Below are 19,522 nucleotides of genomic sequence, written 5' to 3' on the forward strand. Positions count from 1 at the left end.
GGCTTAGATTTGCATCACGTCCTTTAAATAAAGAGTTAAAAAAAATCCTTCTGTCACATAACCATTTTAGAGTTTTACAGCTTTTGGAGTGACTTTATAGTTAAATCACCACAAAAAAATGTTGACAGAGTAAATATTATTATAGAAGAGAGACTAAATAATAATGTGCCATAATGTCTTTCTTCAACTTAAACTAATATGCATCCTGGCTTCTGTCAAGGCTAATTTGTTTCAACATTGTTTTCTGGGTTGTAATTCTGCATGCTTCTGCATTTTCTTTTTTTATGAATTAGCAAAGCTGCATGTTTACAGAACACAAAGCTTCGGAGAGATTGTTCTATTAATTGGTCACTTTGTTGTACCTCAGTTAAACCTATAATGTTCACTTGAAATATGCACTGTACCTAAAGTGAATCATTGAGAAGGCTTTATGTTTTGAAGCTACATTGTTGTATCTGGCCCAAAAAATAAAATAAAATAAAAAAAAAAGTGCTGCCTACTGGCAACAAGCCTGGGCACAGGGTCTTACATAAGAATATTGGCCAATAACACAGTTAACACCACCAAAGAAACTCAACATTTTAGATTAACATTTAGATTTCTGACATTACCATCAATGAGCCCTGATTTAAATCCTATTAAACCTTGTTGGTCTGAGCTGAAATAACAGCTAGGTGTTTGAAATTTACAGAGATCAACAACGATAACGCAATGTCGTCCCTACAGCATACAGGCGAACAATTCAGCTGTGAAAGGCTCCAGCTCACTGCAAGCCTGACAAAGATAAGCATGCTTGAAAGTGGATGATGGACTATATGTTGTTTCACTGCATAGGAAACAAACATTTCATGCTCCTTAATAAAAGCGAGTGGATGTCAATTCTGACCTCTTTCCCATTCTTGCGTGAGGCTTACCCACGTAGTGTCTCGGTAGTGCGCCTGGGAGTTCTGGCAACACCACATTTAACAGGCTACTGGCATCCTGGTGGTTTCTCTGTCCCGAAGCGGCAATAATTCCTTTTACTCAGTCCCCCGTGTTCTTACCACAGGGGGCTGTGCACATTGATGCATTGGCTCAGGGATGGCCACGTTGGCTCAGCCCAACTCATCAACAACCATTGCAACTGTGTTAGTACTTTTTAGCCTCAAAATTGCTGCTGCCTCAATATTTGCAGCTAACATAACAAGTTCACCCTAAATTTGCTTTCTTTGTAAGCTTTCCTCACCATTGACTTGCTCAACACTGACTCTCAAAACTGAGACGAACAATCAATTTTATTTTACCTTCTAATTGTTCTGTTTGAATCAGAGCAACACCCATGCACTTCATATAATTACACAATGTCAGCACTGGCGCTTATTAGACAAACATTTGTGGTTCCTGTGGCACACTTAACCATGTGCTTTTGGACGAGGTAGAATCCCTGAGTACTCGTGAAAAAACCCATGCCAGGGGTGTCCAACCTGTGGGTTCAGGTTTTCATTCAAACTGAACACAAGGATACATTTGCAAGTATAATCAGTTGAATGCAGTCAGGAGCTGCTTATTTGAGAGAGACCCCATTGGTTAAACTGTCGGCACTTGGATCAGTTGTATCAAACACCAGGACCCACTGCGGCCCTTTGCGGAATCGGTTGCGGAACCCCTGACCTATGCAAACAATCTCTTCACAGGAGGGCATGAGCTGATATTATAACCTACAATCTTATAACAGCAAGGTAGTCCAAACCACTAATTCACAGTACTGCTTAATCTTTCCCGAAAACAAAACAACAAAAAACAAGAACAAAAAATCCTTATATCTATTTTTTCCAGCAAATAGGTGCCACATTTCAGGCCAGCACAACATAGAATATTCCTTTTCCCACAAGTCAATGTTCAGCTATCTTTGGTAGCATATGGGAGCCTTAGCAGAAAAATACAGACTCTGTTTTGTAACAAACTGATAAAATGGATTAACACAAGAATAATCTTCTTGTACAATGTCAAAATGTCAAAAGTACTTAAGTTTGTCATGTAGCTCAAAACAATAACACTTAAAATAGACCAAATATTCTTTTATGCAAGGGAGGGGGAATTTTATTTTAGTCAAAAGGATTTTTTTAAAGCTTGCAGCTGATGAGAAGTCTCAAAAGGCACAAGTACTTTCACAATGAGGCAGAAAAAAAAAAAAAAAAGCCTTGTGTACTTGCTTTGTATGTATTGTGATATTGTGCAATTTGTTTATACTGTATGTACAGCCAGAATGTACCGGAAACTTGTTCTAGTCTTGATCTAATACACTGTCTTCCAAGATATTAGAAGGACAGTTTTAGTTATTTAGTGGAGACATGTAGGAAACATTTTGATTTAATATCGATTGACAAAGTATATGACGTATCCATATGTAGCATTTATCGCAGTAAACTCAATGACATCTCAATCTTTTTACATATATCTTTCTCCAAGGTGAAATGATGATGGAAAACTGCCTTACATTATTGTAAAATATTTCCTATCGAGTTGTGATCATTATCAGATTGACTCTTGATGTCTCACTTGAAGATGAAGCAGAAATAATTTAAAATGAAATGAAATGAAACAACATTTATGATAACGCATAAAGAATTAATCCTTAATCATATAATTCATGAGGACAGCTTTGGAATGCATGAAAAGTTGTTAATGAGAATTTACCTGCAAGGCACCTCATGAGTGACTGCAGCACCAGTAGTTTCCATAGTAACATCATCTTCAAATTTTAAGGGTCAAGGCTGTCTCACATCCAGTCACAAATGTATGGAACCCAATTTGAACTGCTTGGTGCTTTCAATCTAAAAGACAAAAGAGACACGTGTCATTGATAACTTTATAATATACATCATCATATTTTTCCGTCTCAAAGGTGCATCAGATAATAAAGCACACCACCAATGAGTGAATTCTTGTTCATACGCTAGGCACATCTGATAAAGCACATTATTAGTCCATCAATGTACTGCATTTGTTCTCTGCCTCTCAACTTTGTTTCATTTATTGATTTGCGTATAATTCATTTTGTTAAAAATTGAATGCATTCGTCACTTTTCTTGCAATTGATATTGGTAATGGATTTGAAATATCCTTTGGTGGTTTTCTCCTGGCATTATTAAATCTTAAAGCAAAAATGTCATTAAAGTCTAAATGATGAGTTGGATGTGAACATCCTTCTCAGCATCGTGCATGGGGGGGAAATCATGCGCAATGCCTAATTATGCCTAGATGTAATATTGAGTTTTGCAACAGATGAGATTATAGACTAGAACAGGGGTGGGAAAACTATTACAGAAAGGGACGCAGTGGGTGTGGGTTTCCGTTCCAATCTATAAAAGGCAATCTGGTATCTTAGAAGTGAATCAGTGGATTGTAGTCAGGTGCTTCTTGTTTCAGCAGAAACCTCATTGTGTTGGACCGGTTGGAACAAAAACTTGCCCCCACCGTGGCCCTCGAGGACCGGTTTTCCCACCTCTGGACTACAACAAAAAAAAAGGTTACAAACTAAAAAGAAAATGATCATAATAAATATAATAAAAAAATGCATTATCTCACTCAACAAGAAAGCCAGAGTTGATGAAATAAAAATCACAGAAACAAAGGCAAAAAGCGCATTGCACTCCGAAAATACTAGAAACTATTTGAATGTGGCGGAAACCATTAATTATGTATTCTGTACCTTCTAGCTCAAACCTCTATCCACCTCTAGAAAGGATGCCTTTTATCTTCATACATCATTAAGAGGCTTGTCGGAAGTAACGTTGGTACATTTTTGGTGCAGGGCTGTGACTTACTCCTAGAAAGCATTCTTGTGCATATTAAAGAATGTCTGATAAAAGCACAAAGCTGTAGGCCTAGCCTAATAATGACTCTTTAGTTCCCCAATTAAAGTCTAACATTGTGAACTGATGTTCATTTCATTCATTAGGTACAGAACATTTTGTAAAATGTGAATGATAAGGTAGTTGTATGAAATAAAACCAAAATCTCTTTTTTTAAATAAGCATATGAAGTTAGGCATACCATTAAGTATGGGTGTAATGGAATCTAAATCCAACATTTATTTTTTAAATTGCCTGTAATTAGAAAAATAATAAGTAATTAAGTCATTTCCCAGACCTTTATGACATCTTGTTTGAATTATTATGATGCACTTTACTTTGGATTCAACCTTCCAAAACTCGATCCACTTATTCCAAACTACTACCGCTTGCCTCTGAACTGGAACGCATAAGAAAAAACACATTATTCTTGTTCTGTCCTCCTTCAGTGGCTGCCTGTGCACTTGAGAATTCATTTTGAGATCTTGCATTTTGTCTTCCAATTCTATCTTGAACTGTTCAATCTCTAAAGCCCTGCCTGTTGTCTCAGCTTAGGTGACCATATGTACAACTGTCTTATGTTTGTGTAGAATATTTTTTGGAGGACTTTGTTGCAGCAAAATTCTATATAAATGAAAACTGAGTTGAATCAAGATGGGTGAGCGAAGTGATTGGGCACTCACTACTTCAGAGTGAGGCCACAATGGACCAAGTGGTGGACAATGGCCTGCACTAACAGAAACAGGAGGAACTGAATGACATCTTAGTGTGGTATGGATAAGGGTGTAAGACTTAAGGAGCATGCTGATCTGAAGCTCTGGACCTTGATCCCAACCACAGTCCATGAAGCACATGCACTGTATGAACATATAGTGGATTAACCACCCTTGGTGAAAGGTGGGGCACATCTAAAAGAGACATTTTAGATATGGCTCAAATAGCCTTGCATCCTTTTTAGACTGCCTATGCAGGCCCTCATAATTGTTTTGTGTGATACACTAAAACTTAAAGGCAAATAGGGCAGTGGAGAAAGAGCAGCTGGACCCGGGAACAGCTAACATGTGGTGAAAGTCAAGATCAAAAGCCAGGCATGTTGTTGGCACAACACTATGTAGGGCAAGATGGCGCAATCATCAGACAAATCTGACTCTAAATTGGCCCAATTTGACCACAGTAAGTAATGCTGACCGTATGTATTGAGTATTGTTGGGATATTTTGACAAAGTAGTGAACTTCTAAATTCATGCGAAAGTGAAAACAAAATCCATTATATGCCTCCCCTATCATGGATAATGATTCAATTTAGCATGCCAATTGAAGAAAATAACATTTTATGCTGCAGCTATGCTGAATAATCTTGTCAATCAAAAGCAAGAAAAGACAGACTAAAAACGTAATCATAGAAGCAATGGAGCAAACTTTCAGTGTGAAAAAAACAAACAAACAAGAGGTTTATAGTGAATGAGGAGTGAGGAAATAAATATCTCTCTTGGTAAAAGAAATCTTTGAAAATTTGGTTAGACCATTTTTTTGCATTAAATGCTATAATAGTAATGTAGGAGAATATTGTCTAAAACATTAGTTGCATTATAGTTGGAGATATCTCTTTTAGCACTGTGTGCAGACAAGCGTGTATATTTTTTTTCTCTATAAGACGCAATCTGAAAAATTGTCAGTCAATGTGAAGTGAAAATGTGAGGATGGAAATTACTTTGCTGCATATTATTCGTGCCTGGCAGCTGCCAGACATTCCCTTAAGCTTGCAGTGCCAGACATTCCCTTAAGCTTGCAGTGTGCAGGTTGAGTAGAGACAATGTTTGTCATCATGACCCTCAAAGTCTGCTGAATAAAGGAAAACTATCAACCTCTGCAAATAACTTTGCCATTTTAATAACAAAATACAAACCTGTTTGGACTACAAATTTCTAGGGTTCAAATCAATAGGATGAGAAAACAACGAGGCTCAGCATCCACCAGGTCAGCCCGCAACCTACCTGACATTAGAAAGATAGTCAATGACTCACACATGACATTTAGGTCGAGTATTTTCCTCTTTTGGGGAAATCTTTCAGTTTTCAGTCTCTGACAGTGAATCTATGTATTAAAATTACTCTGTGTTTCACTCCCTAGTGCCAGAGCTCCATTCCTTCGCATCTTCAAAGCATAGCCTTCATTAATCCAAGTCATATTACATGCTTACTATAACTCTTATGCAGCGATATTCCCAGTCTCAAATTGGTTCTAGTAGTGTATCTGACGAGGCTCCAGAATACTTAAAACCTTGCTACAGCCAAAGTTACTCCTTAATCACAAAAAAGAAGACCTTTCTTCTGGCGCCACATGCCAGCTACCTTCTCTGCACACACAACTTCACCTAGTCTTCTACTCTACGGTATTCCATATTTCTGCGTACAAATCCTCCATTGAGAGACTTGTTCAAATCCCAAATGTATTGTCATGCATCAGGGCATGAACCATGTCCCGTTTGAACTGCGACGTACATCGCAGGACGTGTGAAGCTTTCATTAGTATAGGTCAGTGTTCGAAAGACATATCTGCTTACTGAGCAGTTTATTCTCTTTCCATCTCTCTTGCTCTCTCTCTCTGCCGACAAACAACTTCTTAAGACTGCCTGTAACATAAACGAGTGGTGACAGCTGCACGTTAAGTGATTCTTTGATCTTGGATAGACGTGTTTGCCGCAAATGTATGTTTCAATTTCGGCATCCTTTTGTAGGAAGAGCCCTGTCTTAGCTGGCGCCATTCCCACTCGTGAAGATCGAACAAAAAAAAACAACTTCAATTTTGAACATTGCATTATATTGCCCAAAAATTGTAAAGTCGTTTTTTTTTTGACAATATCTTTCAGTCCTAACTCTAAATGATTTTAAAATATTAGATTCCTGCCTTTGTCCAAATTTGATGTTGGTTTTACATTTTTACCATGACCTACCCTTCACATGAGTGCATATATTTTTATACCATCAGCATGAATGCTAAGAAACCTGGGGTTTGCTGCGGGGGTTTAGCGCCTCCTCCTCTCACACTCAGTGCCTGGTACCAGGTGTCCATGGGTAGTGTGTGCTCACTGCAGTTGGTCTGAGTGCTGATATACATCGTCTCTGTTGGCTCTGTGGGGTTGTATCCTGAATCCGCATTCTGCCTGCACAGCAAATCTAAGACGTGTGTTATTTTCATTCTGAACGCACCATGTTATCAGTTAACTTGCAAGTGTCGGTGGACACACACTCAAGGCACTTAGTTGCTTTGTGTGAGGCCACATCCCAACTGTTCTAACCAACTCTCATACTGCAAATTACCTTGGCTGACCCTTACTCTCTGTTTCTACAGGTATTTAGAAATGATACAGCAACTTCCACTACACTTCAATTGCACAGCAAGGTCCAATGATCCTGTCCAGTGCTTTTCTATTTTTGCTTGACCCTCACTCACAGTTTGTAGCGCGTTAGTCCAGTATAAAACTCCTGCATAGCAATATATATCAAAGATATATAGTCCTTTGTGATATTTTTTCCCTCACAGTGGCATGGCATCCTCTCTTTTCAATCTTGTGAAGAACAGCGGTTCCAGGATTTCAAGGTAATTCCATGCTGACCAAAACAGGCAAACTGATTCAAAAACAAGTTTTGGAGAAGCAAATTATTTTCACTTCAAGAGTACATGTTTTGCATTTTTTTCTGTGCACTAGGCAATATAATAAACCATAATATTTAAATATTTTTTTGCACAAGACAAAAATAGTATGCAAGCATTTGGAGACACCATCGTTAATATAAAGTAGACTTACAGCCCTTGACAACTATTTCAGAGAGTCCTTGGCTAAAGAATAAACATAGTACATCACATAATAAACTAAAATCATGGAACATGTCTGCTGATGTATTAAAATGTTTGCACTGCTTACAGAAGTGAAATGATTAATTCAGCAGTTTCAGAACCAAAATCCTCTTCTGAAGTATGTTGCTGTGGGAATTTTAGTACTCATTTAAAGCAATTCAGAAGGACAGATAGTGTGGAAAAAATGCAGAAATTAAAAACTTTATGGCCTCAGACAATCTGTGAAGATTACAAGACTAAAATGTGCAGTAACCAAATGCCTGTTAAACCAATGAAGCATCTCAACCAGTGTACAAATGGGGCATCCACAAAGCCAATGGGACTTGATAAATGGCTGGAAAATTGTCCTTTTTAAATGGTTGGATTTTTAATAAACAGATACTGTCTAAAGAAACTTAACATTCTAAATCAGATGTCTCCAACTTAATGTATCCAGAAGATGTTGGAAAAATACTTTTAGTGAATATCTGCCAAATCAAGTATTTCACAAAAGATATTTCAATTATTTAAAAACAAAAACAAATCCAATTTTATGAAGCTTTATGAATAAAAGTTCATAAGAATGGAAATTTGACTCGCTCTGATCTTTCTGCTGTTCTACATATTCCACAACATATACAAGTAGAGTGAAGACATCTTTTGTGGCAATTCTTAAGTATCGCAATTTTCCCTGTGCAGAAATATAAATTCGGTGCAGGATGTACCTGTTCTCGACAACAACAATTCTTTGTCCCCCGTTACCTAAAATGGGATATGTCTGTCAGCAACTGGTGGCGAGTATAATTCTTACTCAATTGTAGTGAGAACGTGTGAATAGTTGACAAGTGACCGGCAGCCAGTTTAGTTTCAATATGCAAATTTGGACAAATTTCAACTCCTATTTAACAAAGCACAGACATTTGGCTTATTTAATTCTATTCCCCAGCTGCAAATAAAAAAGTAATGCTTTTGTTAAGGTGAACATTGTCTCCAGATCATGTCACACGGGCTCATATTGGACCTTGTCACTTAAGGTGAGCTCTTTCAATGTCAACACTGTTTTATATTTTGTAATGCACCCATTTTAAAAATGGAAATTCTTTCAATCCCTTTTCTACCCATCATTCATGATCACATAAGACATTACCTTGCAAATACACTTGCATGCAATTCTTTAGAGGGCATATCAGGATGTTAGTAGTTAATATTTAAAACTTTGGAAAACATGTTGAATATGCAATGATTTATTTAACGAAACAGGTGTAATTGATATTTTATAAATTGGTGCTTATTCAAATTAGGGGTTTGATCTGTGCTTGGTAGGCATGTTCCTTTTGTTGCATGGAAAATTAATTAATCATTTCATCCAGCAATGTCTCTCTTTTCGAATATGTTCATCATCATTCAGTACATAGGAGGACTGGAACCAGGTGAATGGTCTTTAGGTGTGGTACAACTAGGATGGGTGGCAAAACATTACATAGACCTGCCCCAAAAAGAAATATTCGCACTGATATTTGAATGAATGACTGAGAATTATTATTTTCCCCCCCAAAGCTGTCTAAATTGTGTTAACCACAAATATATTTATGCCAATTATATTATTCCATTCTGTTTCAATGAGTTGATGCAACAGATTGAAGAGTTACTGCAGTCTGTCTGTCAACCATATTTTTTTTAAAGACTATCAGCGTATCAAGAAATTCTAATAGGCAAATCATTCAGGTATAATCAATGATCATTTTTGGATGCTTTGCTCTATTTGTATGGAACAGTTTTGTTATTTTGTCCAACACGTGTACTTTCTGCAAATTGTAAAAAGGGCGAGGTACCTGTGATCTTAAAAACACTTAAAAAAAATACTATCCCCTGGCTCAAATCTCTCATTCTTCCTTCCAAAACTGTACATTTTCACTCAAGCAATGATCACTAAAGAGGGGGGGTTAAAGCTCCACTTTTCAGGGATAGGTGACATCTGAACTCACACCGCCCAGGATTGATATCATCACTCAAATTGAGCTCTTTGTAATCCCACTGTTTGCAGTCTGCAGGCTGGTTGCAGTAGGTAGTCATTCAACAGCCTTACAAATACAATCTGAAAATCTACAGGGATTATAATAAAGAGGGTCCACGGGCGAGGATTACAAAACATCTGCACTGGATGCAGATGACTTTATTTAAACTTCCAACATGATATCTTTTGAATAAAGTGGACGGGCATCTATCACACGAGCAACCACTGGAATTCAGATACGGCAATTATATATGCAATCCTCCACCTTTTAAGAGTTCTAGATCTTTTATTTAACATATTTTCCACATAAATTGGGACCATGTCCTGCTGCAGTTGATCACAACACGGATATCATAATTTGGGAAAAAAAGGTTTCACTAACCTGCTTTGTGCAAATATCACACAGGAAATTGACAGCCACTATTAAATCCCTATTCGATCACTAGAGAGGCATGTTAACGAGTATCACAATGTTCCTGTGTCTTGAGTGCAGTATTGTTCCTCTTTCTTCAGCGTGTGCGCAACATTTGAGGAGGATGCGCGGCTGGGGGCGGCAGTACTACTGTGTCTCCATCCCACAGCTCCCTCTCTGTCAGGGTCTCCCAGTGGCTGAGTTGACGGTTCTTTCTACTGCCCGCAAAAGTCAAGTCTCGCTCGTCTTCACTGCTCGATTCACCGAGGTCGACCTCCCGAGGAGGAAAGCAAAGGAGTGGGGCGCAATGATGGAGCCAAGTGGATTGAGGGAGAAAGAAAGAGCCCTGTCTGTTGAGTCTCTCCGGACCAACCTCTCATGTGCCGGCCATCCAAGCGGAACAGCCTCCAGCCCCTCCTTCTCACACACCTCCCTCGCAGCCCCCACCCTCAGCCCCAGCCCCCCTTCCCCTTGTTGATGTCGGGATGCAGCGCGAGTTGGTCGTGGAATACTTTCAGACTGTAGCGTTATTATAGGAAAGAAAAGGGTGAGGCTCAAACCACTTATGATCTTTTTTTAAAGCACTATGCAGACACATGCACAACTTACGTTGATTTTAGTCCAATTTAAATGTACAATTACTGGTCCTGGAAAATATTGAATCATTTGCTTTCAAATATACATTAAATATGAGAGGCTGAATGCGTTTCTCATTGTAACTTGTGATTGGTTGGAAACCAGCTACAGGTTTGTTCCACATCTGCCCCAAAGTCAGCTTAAATATACTCCAGCATGGGATAATATCAAAAGATGAATAATAAATGAACCTTTAATAAGTGCTGAAAATGTGTTGCAAAGACTGGTATCAATTTAGTGCTGAATTGCCGATTTTATTAATTTCCAGACTATGAACCACTACGCCAGGGGTAGAGAACAAGTTAGACACAAAGAGCCAAAATTTGTTTATATTTTTAAAATTAATTGAATGCAAACTGGGGTTTCTAATTTCAGAATATTAAGAGTCGAGGATAAGCTTGGGTGTCGGAAGAGTCGGGTGATATTTGGTTTGTTTGGCTGTAGTGTAATTGGATAGCTCTATACTATAGAATCAGACTATAGAGTCGATAGAAACTAAAGTGATGGTTGAATGTCAATATTATAAATTGTGACCACTGTTCGGTGAGCATATTAATAAAAGAATATTTGTTTCAAATACTATTCCAAATACTAATTAAAGCCTTCAAACACAGACCATTGACGGCTTAGTCACAGACCAAATATTCTTGATGAGATTTAAAATTGCATTACAAATATATCAGTAATTAAAAATTCCATTCTGCAAGTCAAGAAATACTAAATGATGAAAATGTACCCCTATGAAGAATATGCCGTCACAGTTCTGCTTTTTTTTTTTTTACACTGTGAATGCAGTACATTGTCTTGGAAAGAAATACCTGCTATGAGATTTGTCAAGTAACATCAGTGCCAAACCAGGTTGATCTTCTCATTGAAAGCAGATTACTTGTTGCTTAGACTTCATGCCACAAGCATGTCAAGAAACAAGCAGAAAACCCAACTAATCCTTGAGGACTCAAAACATTTTCCATGCACTGACAGTATTATATATCTACATTTGATTCTGGCCCTTCGCTCTATATCAACTGCTGTCATAATAGCATGAAGGCCATCCCACAGGAAAGATGATCACTTAGACATCTTTTTGAAGCGAAGGGAGGGGTGGAGCCTGCGACTGTCTAAGATGTGTGTGTGTGTGTGTTTAGATTTTGTGTCTGCTCATTTCAGATTTAGTTGAGCTTGTCACATTTTATCAGCAATTGGCTTCTAGAATTTAAAAAGGAAGTTTTTTATTTAAATATTTTTTTCACAGCTGTGATCAAGATTAATGACAACTAATAGGTGCTGTAGAGGATTCAATGAAATTGAGAAATGTATTTTATGAATTAATTCATGTATCAGGCCAATAAGAATCAAATCCCACAAGACAATATGTATAATTCAGTGCAATTGAGCTTTTCACACAGTGAGCTCAGGAGTTTTTCCTGATAAAACCAAGTCACTGAAAATGTAATTTCTCATTACGCTCTCTCTGGAATCTCTATTGTTTTCAGTTACAAAGAAAAGCTATTGAGTATGCTCCAAAAGGAATAGCAGATATTAGGGATTTAAAGTCTACCCCACGAAATCACACAGTTGCATATGACATATAGAGCAGAGACATCATCCTAGGCAAGTTGGCTCTCATTACTCAGGCCGTATTTATCCATCCTGGCTCAGGAAGCCTGCGTTTATCAAGCCTTTTTATCGATGGCTGCGTGGATCATTACAACGGATGGACTGTATTTCCTGTACAGTCATAATTAAGTCAATGCTTCTACAGCCATTCATCAGTAAGGGTAGTTTCACAGAAAGGGCCCAAACAACCAGATAAAAAGCTGTCCTGAACAGTTTTTTAAAGACCTAATTCCTATGGATATTCGTCTGTCTAATTATACTGTGCATATTTGTCAAAATCTACGATGGCTTTTAGACATGTTGCTTTAAACATACCCCTTAGCTCTGTAACATGTTTTTAAAATCATCTAATGCACCTGTCATCATGTTGCCAACTCCCTGCGTTTGGATCAAAATTATAGGAGTGCAAGCAAGTGGAAGAACCATGCTTCAGCATTTTAAAGCTCATTTCAGCATTACTGTCACTTTTATGTTCACTGCTGCAGTGCTGAGTTTGGGCAATATAACAAGACAACAACACAGAACATTCAAAGAGCAAGAAGGTGAAGTACTTTGTTGAATTAGAATAAGCATTCGTGTTTAACCTCAAGGGCACTCAATATTGGAGTTTGATGTACAGAACGTAGATGCAATTCTTCAGTTTAGTGATCCTGCATCAAGAGCGAAAAATGTATCTACATCGTATAAACCATTGGGTGACTTTCTCTATATATTTAAAGTATGGGACCAGCAACTTCAATTCTTTTGTTTTAGGTTGTGTATTGAATACATTTGGGTTTCAGATAAAATGATGGATGAATATGACAAAAAAGTAAAGAATTCTGTGTTGTGCTTATAGATTTTTAGATAGAGATGTGTTAAATAACCCAAGAAGGATTACCCTTTCTTTGAAGCTACCCAGCATATGCAAAGGCCACTGTGAGGCTATAAACAGTAAAGACAGTTAAATCTCTATCCATCCCCTGTTGCAACAGAAGGACCTAGCTTTATGGGATGTGCCACAAAGCAGAAAATTAGTTTCTGAAAAAGTAATTAGCAACTTACTTGTTTTATAGGGTGACATACCCTTTTGTAGCCATTACGATGTATACTTTTCTTTGCCTTTTGGGCAACAGTTAAACAAAGACAAAGATTGTGGCCAAGAAAATTTACATACAAAAGGGACACTACTTGCTCTAACCAGTTTACTCTTTCTGATGTATTCCCTCACAAATTGTGTGATGAATACAGTACGCATATGGACAACAACATTGTCCTGCCTGTATTTTTATTCTGCTTTGACCAGAAAGGCACTGTTCAAAAGCTATTTTTGCCTGTAAGCACGACTAATATTTTCTTTCACAGAACAGTTATCAGACTATAATCTTCCTTGTTAAATAACAAACAGATGGGAGCGCAAAGCAATACAGGTTTGAATTCTTTGCTCACAATATGTGGTCAGCAACAATTTTTGCTAAAAGTTCCAAAAAGCAAATACGACTTTAATGCTGAATAAACTGGATTGATTAACTTACCTTTGGCTGCTCAACTTTTCCTCAGTGTGTTAGTTTCTTAAAGCAAGCACTTCCAAAATACTGAGAAACAGAAAAAAAAACTATTAAACACATTTTTCACAGTGATTTTTCTCAATGAAAAAAAATGAAAGTAAAAATTTGAAGCCCCAAATATTTTAAGATCTGTTAAAAAAAAAAAAGAAAACACAGACAGGAACAATCTCCTGGTGGTTCGTCATTATTTTAAATTGATTGACCTTCCCTTGAACCGATCCTGAACCATTCACTGTGGAAGAGAGTGTATCGGACGAGTAATTGGTGTGCACTCCAGGTAGTGGTATTGGCACAATCAGCAAGTAACATTTGTGCTGGCATTTTCCATCATGAAACCATCCAAGCCCTCGGGTTCTTAGTAGAAAATAGAGAAAAGAGGCGGTAAAGACCCAGTGTGCCATCTTCTCAAACGTGAAATACTATACTGTTTGACTTATTTTTTTGTTCTACCTTCAGGCCAGCAAATTAGGGGGGTTGGTCATTATTGTCCATCCTATTGTAGCTTTTGCATTAAGTGTTATTACATGGGCAAACATAAAAAAAAATAAAAATAATTTTACCCATACCGAAAGCAATTTAGTGTTCAACCAGCCTACCCTGCATGTTTTGGGATAGGGGAGAAAACCACAGCACCTGAATATTACCATGCAAACTGGGTAGAACATGCAAATTTCAGCTATTGAGGACCGACCTGAAATTTAACCCTCGACCCCAAAACGTTGAGGGCGATGTGCTAATCACTCCACCACCGGGTCACACCTAAAATTATAAAAACACAAACAGTTGTGCTGTAGTAAAAATCTGAATGGCAAAATTCACTAAAGGTGGATGGCACAGTGAATGCCTAGGTTTGATGTCTAGGGTTTAGCCATGTAACCAATTCGTAGAAACATAATTCAAGGTCTGTAATTTCAAAATATTCATGGAAAACTGACTTTTCGAAGAAGACATACAAAACCTCTCCCCCAACAGCTGTCCTTCTAAATTGAATGAGAAGGCACGGGCGAGCCTTGGACTATCTCATATTAAAGCAGCAAGCTGCTGTCGTGATACAAATTTAGAGTTTAAGAGTGACAGCATCAAAGCTGCTAAAGCTTTAACTTTAACTACAGAGCAAGAATTGTACACTTTTTAGTTGCACCAGCCCATCGTCGCGTGTGGTACTTATTGATCTTCCATTCACAGATGCATCACCTTCTATCATTTTATCATGTTATCATGCCTTAGCAGCTGTAGCATTTGAAAAGGTCCCTTGTGTGTGCTCGGGGACATGTCAACAAGGATATTTAGTGGAGAGAGGGGTTGTGAACTCAGTGAGGACATTTCGTTATTTGAAACTGGTTAAATCTTCAGATCATGTTCAGTGTGCTTGTGGCCACACATGAATTAACAGGACCCTCAGGTTACATTTTTATGTTCTGTCAAGGGGAGGTGATCTGAAAAATGGCTCAGATAATGAGTTAACATTTTTGTAAGTTTTGTATTTAGTTTGTGTGTTAATATTTAACATGCTTTGTTAATTTGTCTATATGGCCACCATATTGTTCTAAAGGGTACAACTAAGAAACCACATGTACATTTTTTAAACAGGCAAGTGTAGACTATTATGTGGGAACATTTCAATTGTTTCTATTGGTGGCAAGTAAAAATCAACATTTGGTTTCAGATTCTAGCCTAAATAGAACTCATTAATTACCAAAGATGAATAATGTTTTTCTAATGTCCAACTGCTTGTGTAGAAATACAGTATTTTATTCATGATAAAGGATACAAGTCTATCCTGTTTGTAAATTCTGTGTTCATGTAGCCATTAAACACTGAATTGTGTAGCGCTTGAAATAAAAGGATGTTTTTTGACAAATGGTTGGGAGTGAATGTGATTAGAATGTTCTCACGCCTCCTGTGGTTTTGTGATTCCACAGTCACCTAAGTGCCAGAGATAGGAGACAAAAGGCCCTTTCAAATTTCAGTCCCAAACAGATCTACTGCTCTCATATCATGTTACCACACAGAGAAACCCATCAAGAGTCAAATGTTAGGAACTGCATTACTGCAGCAAGATAAGAAAAAAAGCAACCCATTTCCGAAGAGCTCCCTAGCAAGGCCATAACTTTCTCCCGATTAATAATTTACACCACCAAATCACCCACCACAAACAATAATAAAGGCCCTTCAACTACTCTTAAAGTGTATTGATTTCTGTCGTTATATTGGTGGACGGAATAGCATGAAATGGATAAAGGATTTTCAAACTAAAAAGGCATGCAACCTTATCATCCCAATGATAGAGACAATTCATTATTATAACTCCATTATTTCACTATTTTTTAACAAGTCCTTTCTTTTCATTTTGTAACCTTAAATACAAAATAACGAATAACTGCATTTGATGTCCTAAAATACCAGTTATCACCTGCAGCCCGAAATGGAATCTTACTTTTTCATGACTAATTCATGTGGTTACCAGTATAATACACACTGAAATCATGCATTTTGTCCAATTAACTTCAATATATATTTTCGACCACCCGATGGTGCAGTGGTTCGTTTGGTTGACTTCGGTAGTGTGGGGTCGATTCCCAATTGGTACAGAATGATTGTGAATTGGAATAGAAGGAAAAAAACTTTGATCGAATAATTTGTTACTTCATTTGGGTAAAATTCTTAGGAGCAAGAGTCTGAAAGATAATAAAAGATGGTTTGTCAGGATTGCAAAGGGGATCCATCATGATAATAAATAGCTTACTTTACTGTAAGGGAGTTCCTGCTAGCTAAGGGAAGAGTACAAAAAAACTAAGATAATGAAAAAGGACAGATTGAATCTCAGAAACTGCCTTCTTCTGTGCAACCTTAGGAAATTAGATAAGTGTGGTCCATGACCGATGGCTCCAGCGCTGGTACACGCTCTGGCAGTTGGAATAAACTGATGATGACAGATGTGCCTGGTAGTAAAAAAACAAAGTATAAACTGACTTTTCACATTAAAATAGCTTTTGCAAAAGACACGTTGTCTCAATGGCATCATCACTAGGCAGCCAAATTAACTCAGCAAAGGAAATGAACACATTTACTGTCATACATTTAATCAGAAACAATATTGAAATTGTCCTGAGAAGAGAATCAACTCATTGTTGGAAATCAACTCAATTACCATAAATTAAGAGATGAGCTTCCACAATATTTTTTGTTAATGGCATAAATTTGTCGCATGTTCAAAAGGGTTTACTTTATTCAAAAACAGAAGATAAGTATGCCAAATGAGTCTCGTATTCATCTTTCCTCTGCATACATACAAGAAACACCTTTGTTTCACTAAGGCTGAAATATATGTAATTTATGTACAGACCAATTAATGGGAACAAAGGCAATGTGGCAAACTTTTGAAGGGCAGGACTGCTTTAACCTCAGGCGTCCTTGGGGGAGAGCAAGCATGTACCGTAGGTCTTTTTTAAAAATATATATATAAATGACTATACTACTGTCTGTTATTGCAGATGGGGAATGGTTAAAGCTTTCATCCCCGGGGCTGCACTTTAATGTTAATATCACCATGCTAACAGAATTTTAAACCTAATTCTTACCCTGCATGCCAAAACCAGCTTGAATCTCAATGTAACATGGTCTCTCTTTATTTTTAAGTCAAACACTGATGTGAATGTCCGCACCACATAGAATGTGCTCTTAATTTGTCAGCTATATTTTTGGTATCACTAGTTTCACTAATTTAAATCCATTGTGGACCATATTGTCCTGTGGTTGAAGCAGAAAAGGCATGCAGCTGTACTATCAATTTAAATAAGTCTAGTGTACGCAGCGACAATGAAACATCAGATTGAACCATTTAATTAAATAAAGAGTTGGGGTTTTTAACACATTGCTTTTATTATGATTATTTTCTTTGTTGCCTACTCTTAATAATTCAAAAAAGGCTGAAAGAATAGTGTTAAGGTCAACATTAGCATAGATGCCATCCTCAAAAGCAAAGCGCAACAAAGCCTCATCACAATACCTGCAGTACAGAGAAGACCAGCCACAATTTCCAGATAAAGCAATCTAAGAGGGTAAGGTAAAAAAAAAATATATGAAAGGCTATAGATGTGGACTTTCTGAGAGATTCCAACTGCAAAAATGACCCGGTGCCACCTTGCACCAATGTTTACACTTCCTGCAGTGGTAAAGCTGTGACGGTGAGATGACTCTCCTGTTGACAACCTGAAGGCAGGTTGTGAAAGTATTTTTATGTGTAGGTGTTTACTTTTAAAATTTCATATCAGAGTTCAAACAAAGATGAAGTTACATTTTGTTGTCATTCATTTTGTGCTTCCACCCACCCAGGAGTTTAATATTTAGTTCTCTAATGAAAATTTGGCATTGATCTGAAATGATCAATAAATGAAAAAACAATATTTAGAGTTTAATTTACACCTCTCCATAGAGGATGTGTTGTGGTCCAAAAAGAAGATATTAATCTGGGACAGGATACACCATGCACTGTGTGGCCCACATCACTCGTCTCTTTGTTTCTTTGACATTCTGTCCTATAATTAAGATCTAAGCCTCATCAAGTCCTCCACTCCATTGCTAACACTTAATTTAGAATCACTTGTCTGTGGTAATTTACATTAGGATTTTCAGAGAGCACATCTTAAATTCCAATAATTGTAAGTGTTACAGTTTTGAACCGAGTCACTAGGAGCTTTTATTAATATTCTACCGTATGAATACCAGCCCTAGTGTATGCAGACAGTTTTGGCATTAATAACAAATGAAATGTATGTATTTCACAGTAGCTATGCACACTTTTGTTGACAAAACTACAGTTATATATCAATGAATTTAAGTTTAAAAAAAATCACATTAACCATGTCAATGTGCAAATATGGTTTAGTTTTATATTTGAAGATTTTGTCCACATGACTCAAGTTTCTGAATTCCTCATCATTTTGGTTTGTGAAGGGATTCTTAAGGGAGACCAAAATGAATGAAATCACTATCATTCACATTGCAGTGAACATTTTATTTGTAGAACTATGATTTACTTGCAGAACATAGTGATAACTGGACTAAATTACGCGATAAAGAGAAAATACACTTAAGCACAGCTGTGGGGAATCATTTATCTTATTACCGAGGGAAACTGTAGAGGCAGATCACTCTCAGATGAAGGAGACGAAGAAGAAAAAAATCTGAATTAAGTGTAACAGGCTGCCAAAAGCAGATTACAGGTGATTTTTACTGACACAGTTTCGGTTCTATTTTGCCCAGGGAAGAATTAAATATTTTGGACAGGAATCATGGCTCAGATATAGGACATGTTCCAGATAATAACTGGATGAAGTTATCCAATCCAATCCAATATTGTTGCCATATTGATGTTATTGCAAAAATACTAAAATTGGTACAAAATGTTTCAGTTTTAAGAAAAGAGTATGTGGTTGTTGTGTTCAAAGGTGGCAGAGAGGAAATGTAGACTTGAAGCATGGCTGTAGGGAGGGACTCAAATCGGCAGGTAAAAGGTTTTGATTTTAGGGAGTGCATCTTGAATTTCTGTGAACATCACATTGAAGGGTGGAAAATGATGTGAACCCCTAGGGTGAGGATTTCACCAAAAGCTACTTCAATAGTC

General features: G+C 37.4%; 1 protein-coding gene across 4 annotated transcripts in view; it reads right to left on the minus strand.

The window, feature by feature from the left end:
• Positions 1-19,522, minus strand: part of LOC144202694 (contactin-4-like) — a 99,919-nt gene that overhangs the window by 54,196 nt on the left and 26,201 nt on the right. For 2 of the 4 annotated variants that reach the window (XM_077725585.1, XM_077725582.1), the window contains exons 3-4: positions 13,864-13,923; positions 2,677-2,813 (exon numbers count right to left, since the gene is read on the minus strand). In XM_077725585.1, coding sequence (XP_077581711.1) covers positions 2,677-2,731 — 55 coding nt within the window. In that variant the 5' untranslated portion in view covers positions 2,732-2,813; positions 13,864-13,923. Of the gene's footprint in view, positions 1-2,676; positions 2,814-10,066; positions 10,487-13,863; positions 13,924-14,587; positions 14,656-19,522 lie in introns of those variants that run through there. The other 2 variants (XM_077725583.1, XM_077725584.1) reach the window with 2 other exon arrangements.

Source organism: Stigmatopora nigra, chromosome 10, assembly GCF_051989575.1.
Source record: "Stigmatopora nigra isolate UIUO_SnigA chromosome 10, RoL_Snig_1.1, whole genome shotgun sequence".
Taxonomy (NCBI): Eukaryota; Metazoa; Chordata; class Actinopteri; order Syngnathiformes; family Syngnathidae; genus Stigmatopora; species Stigmatopora nigra.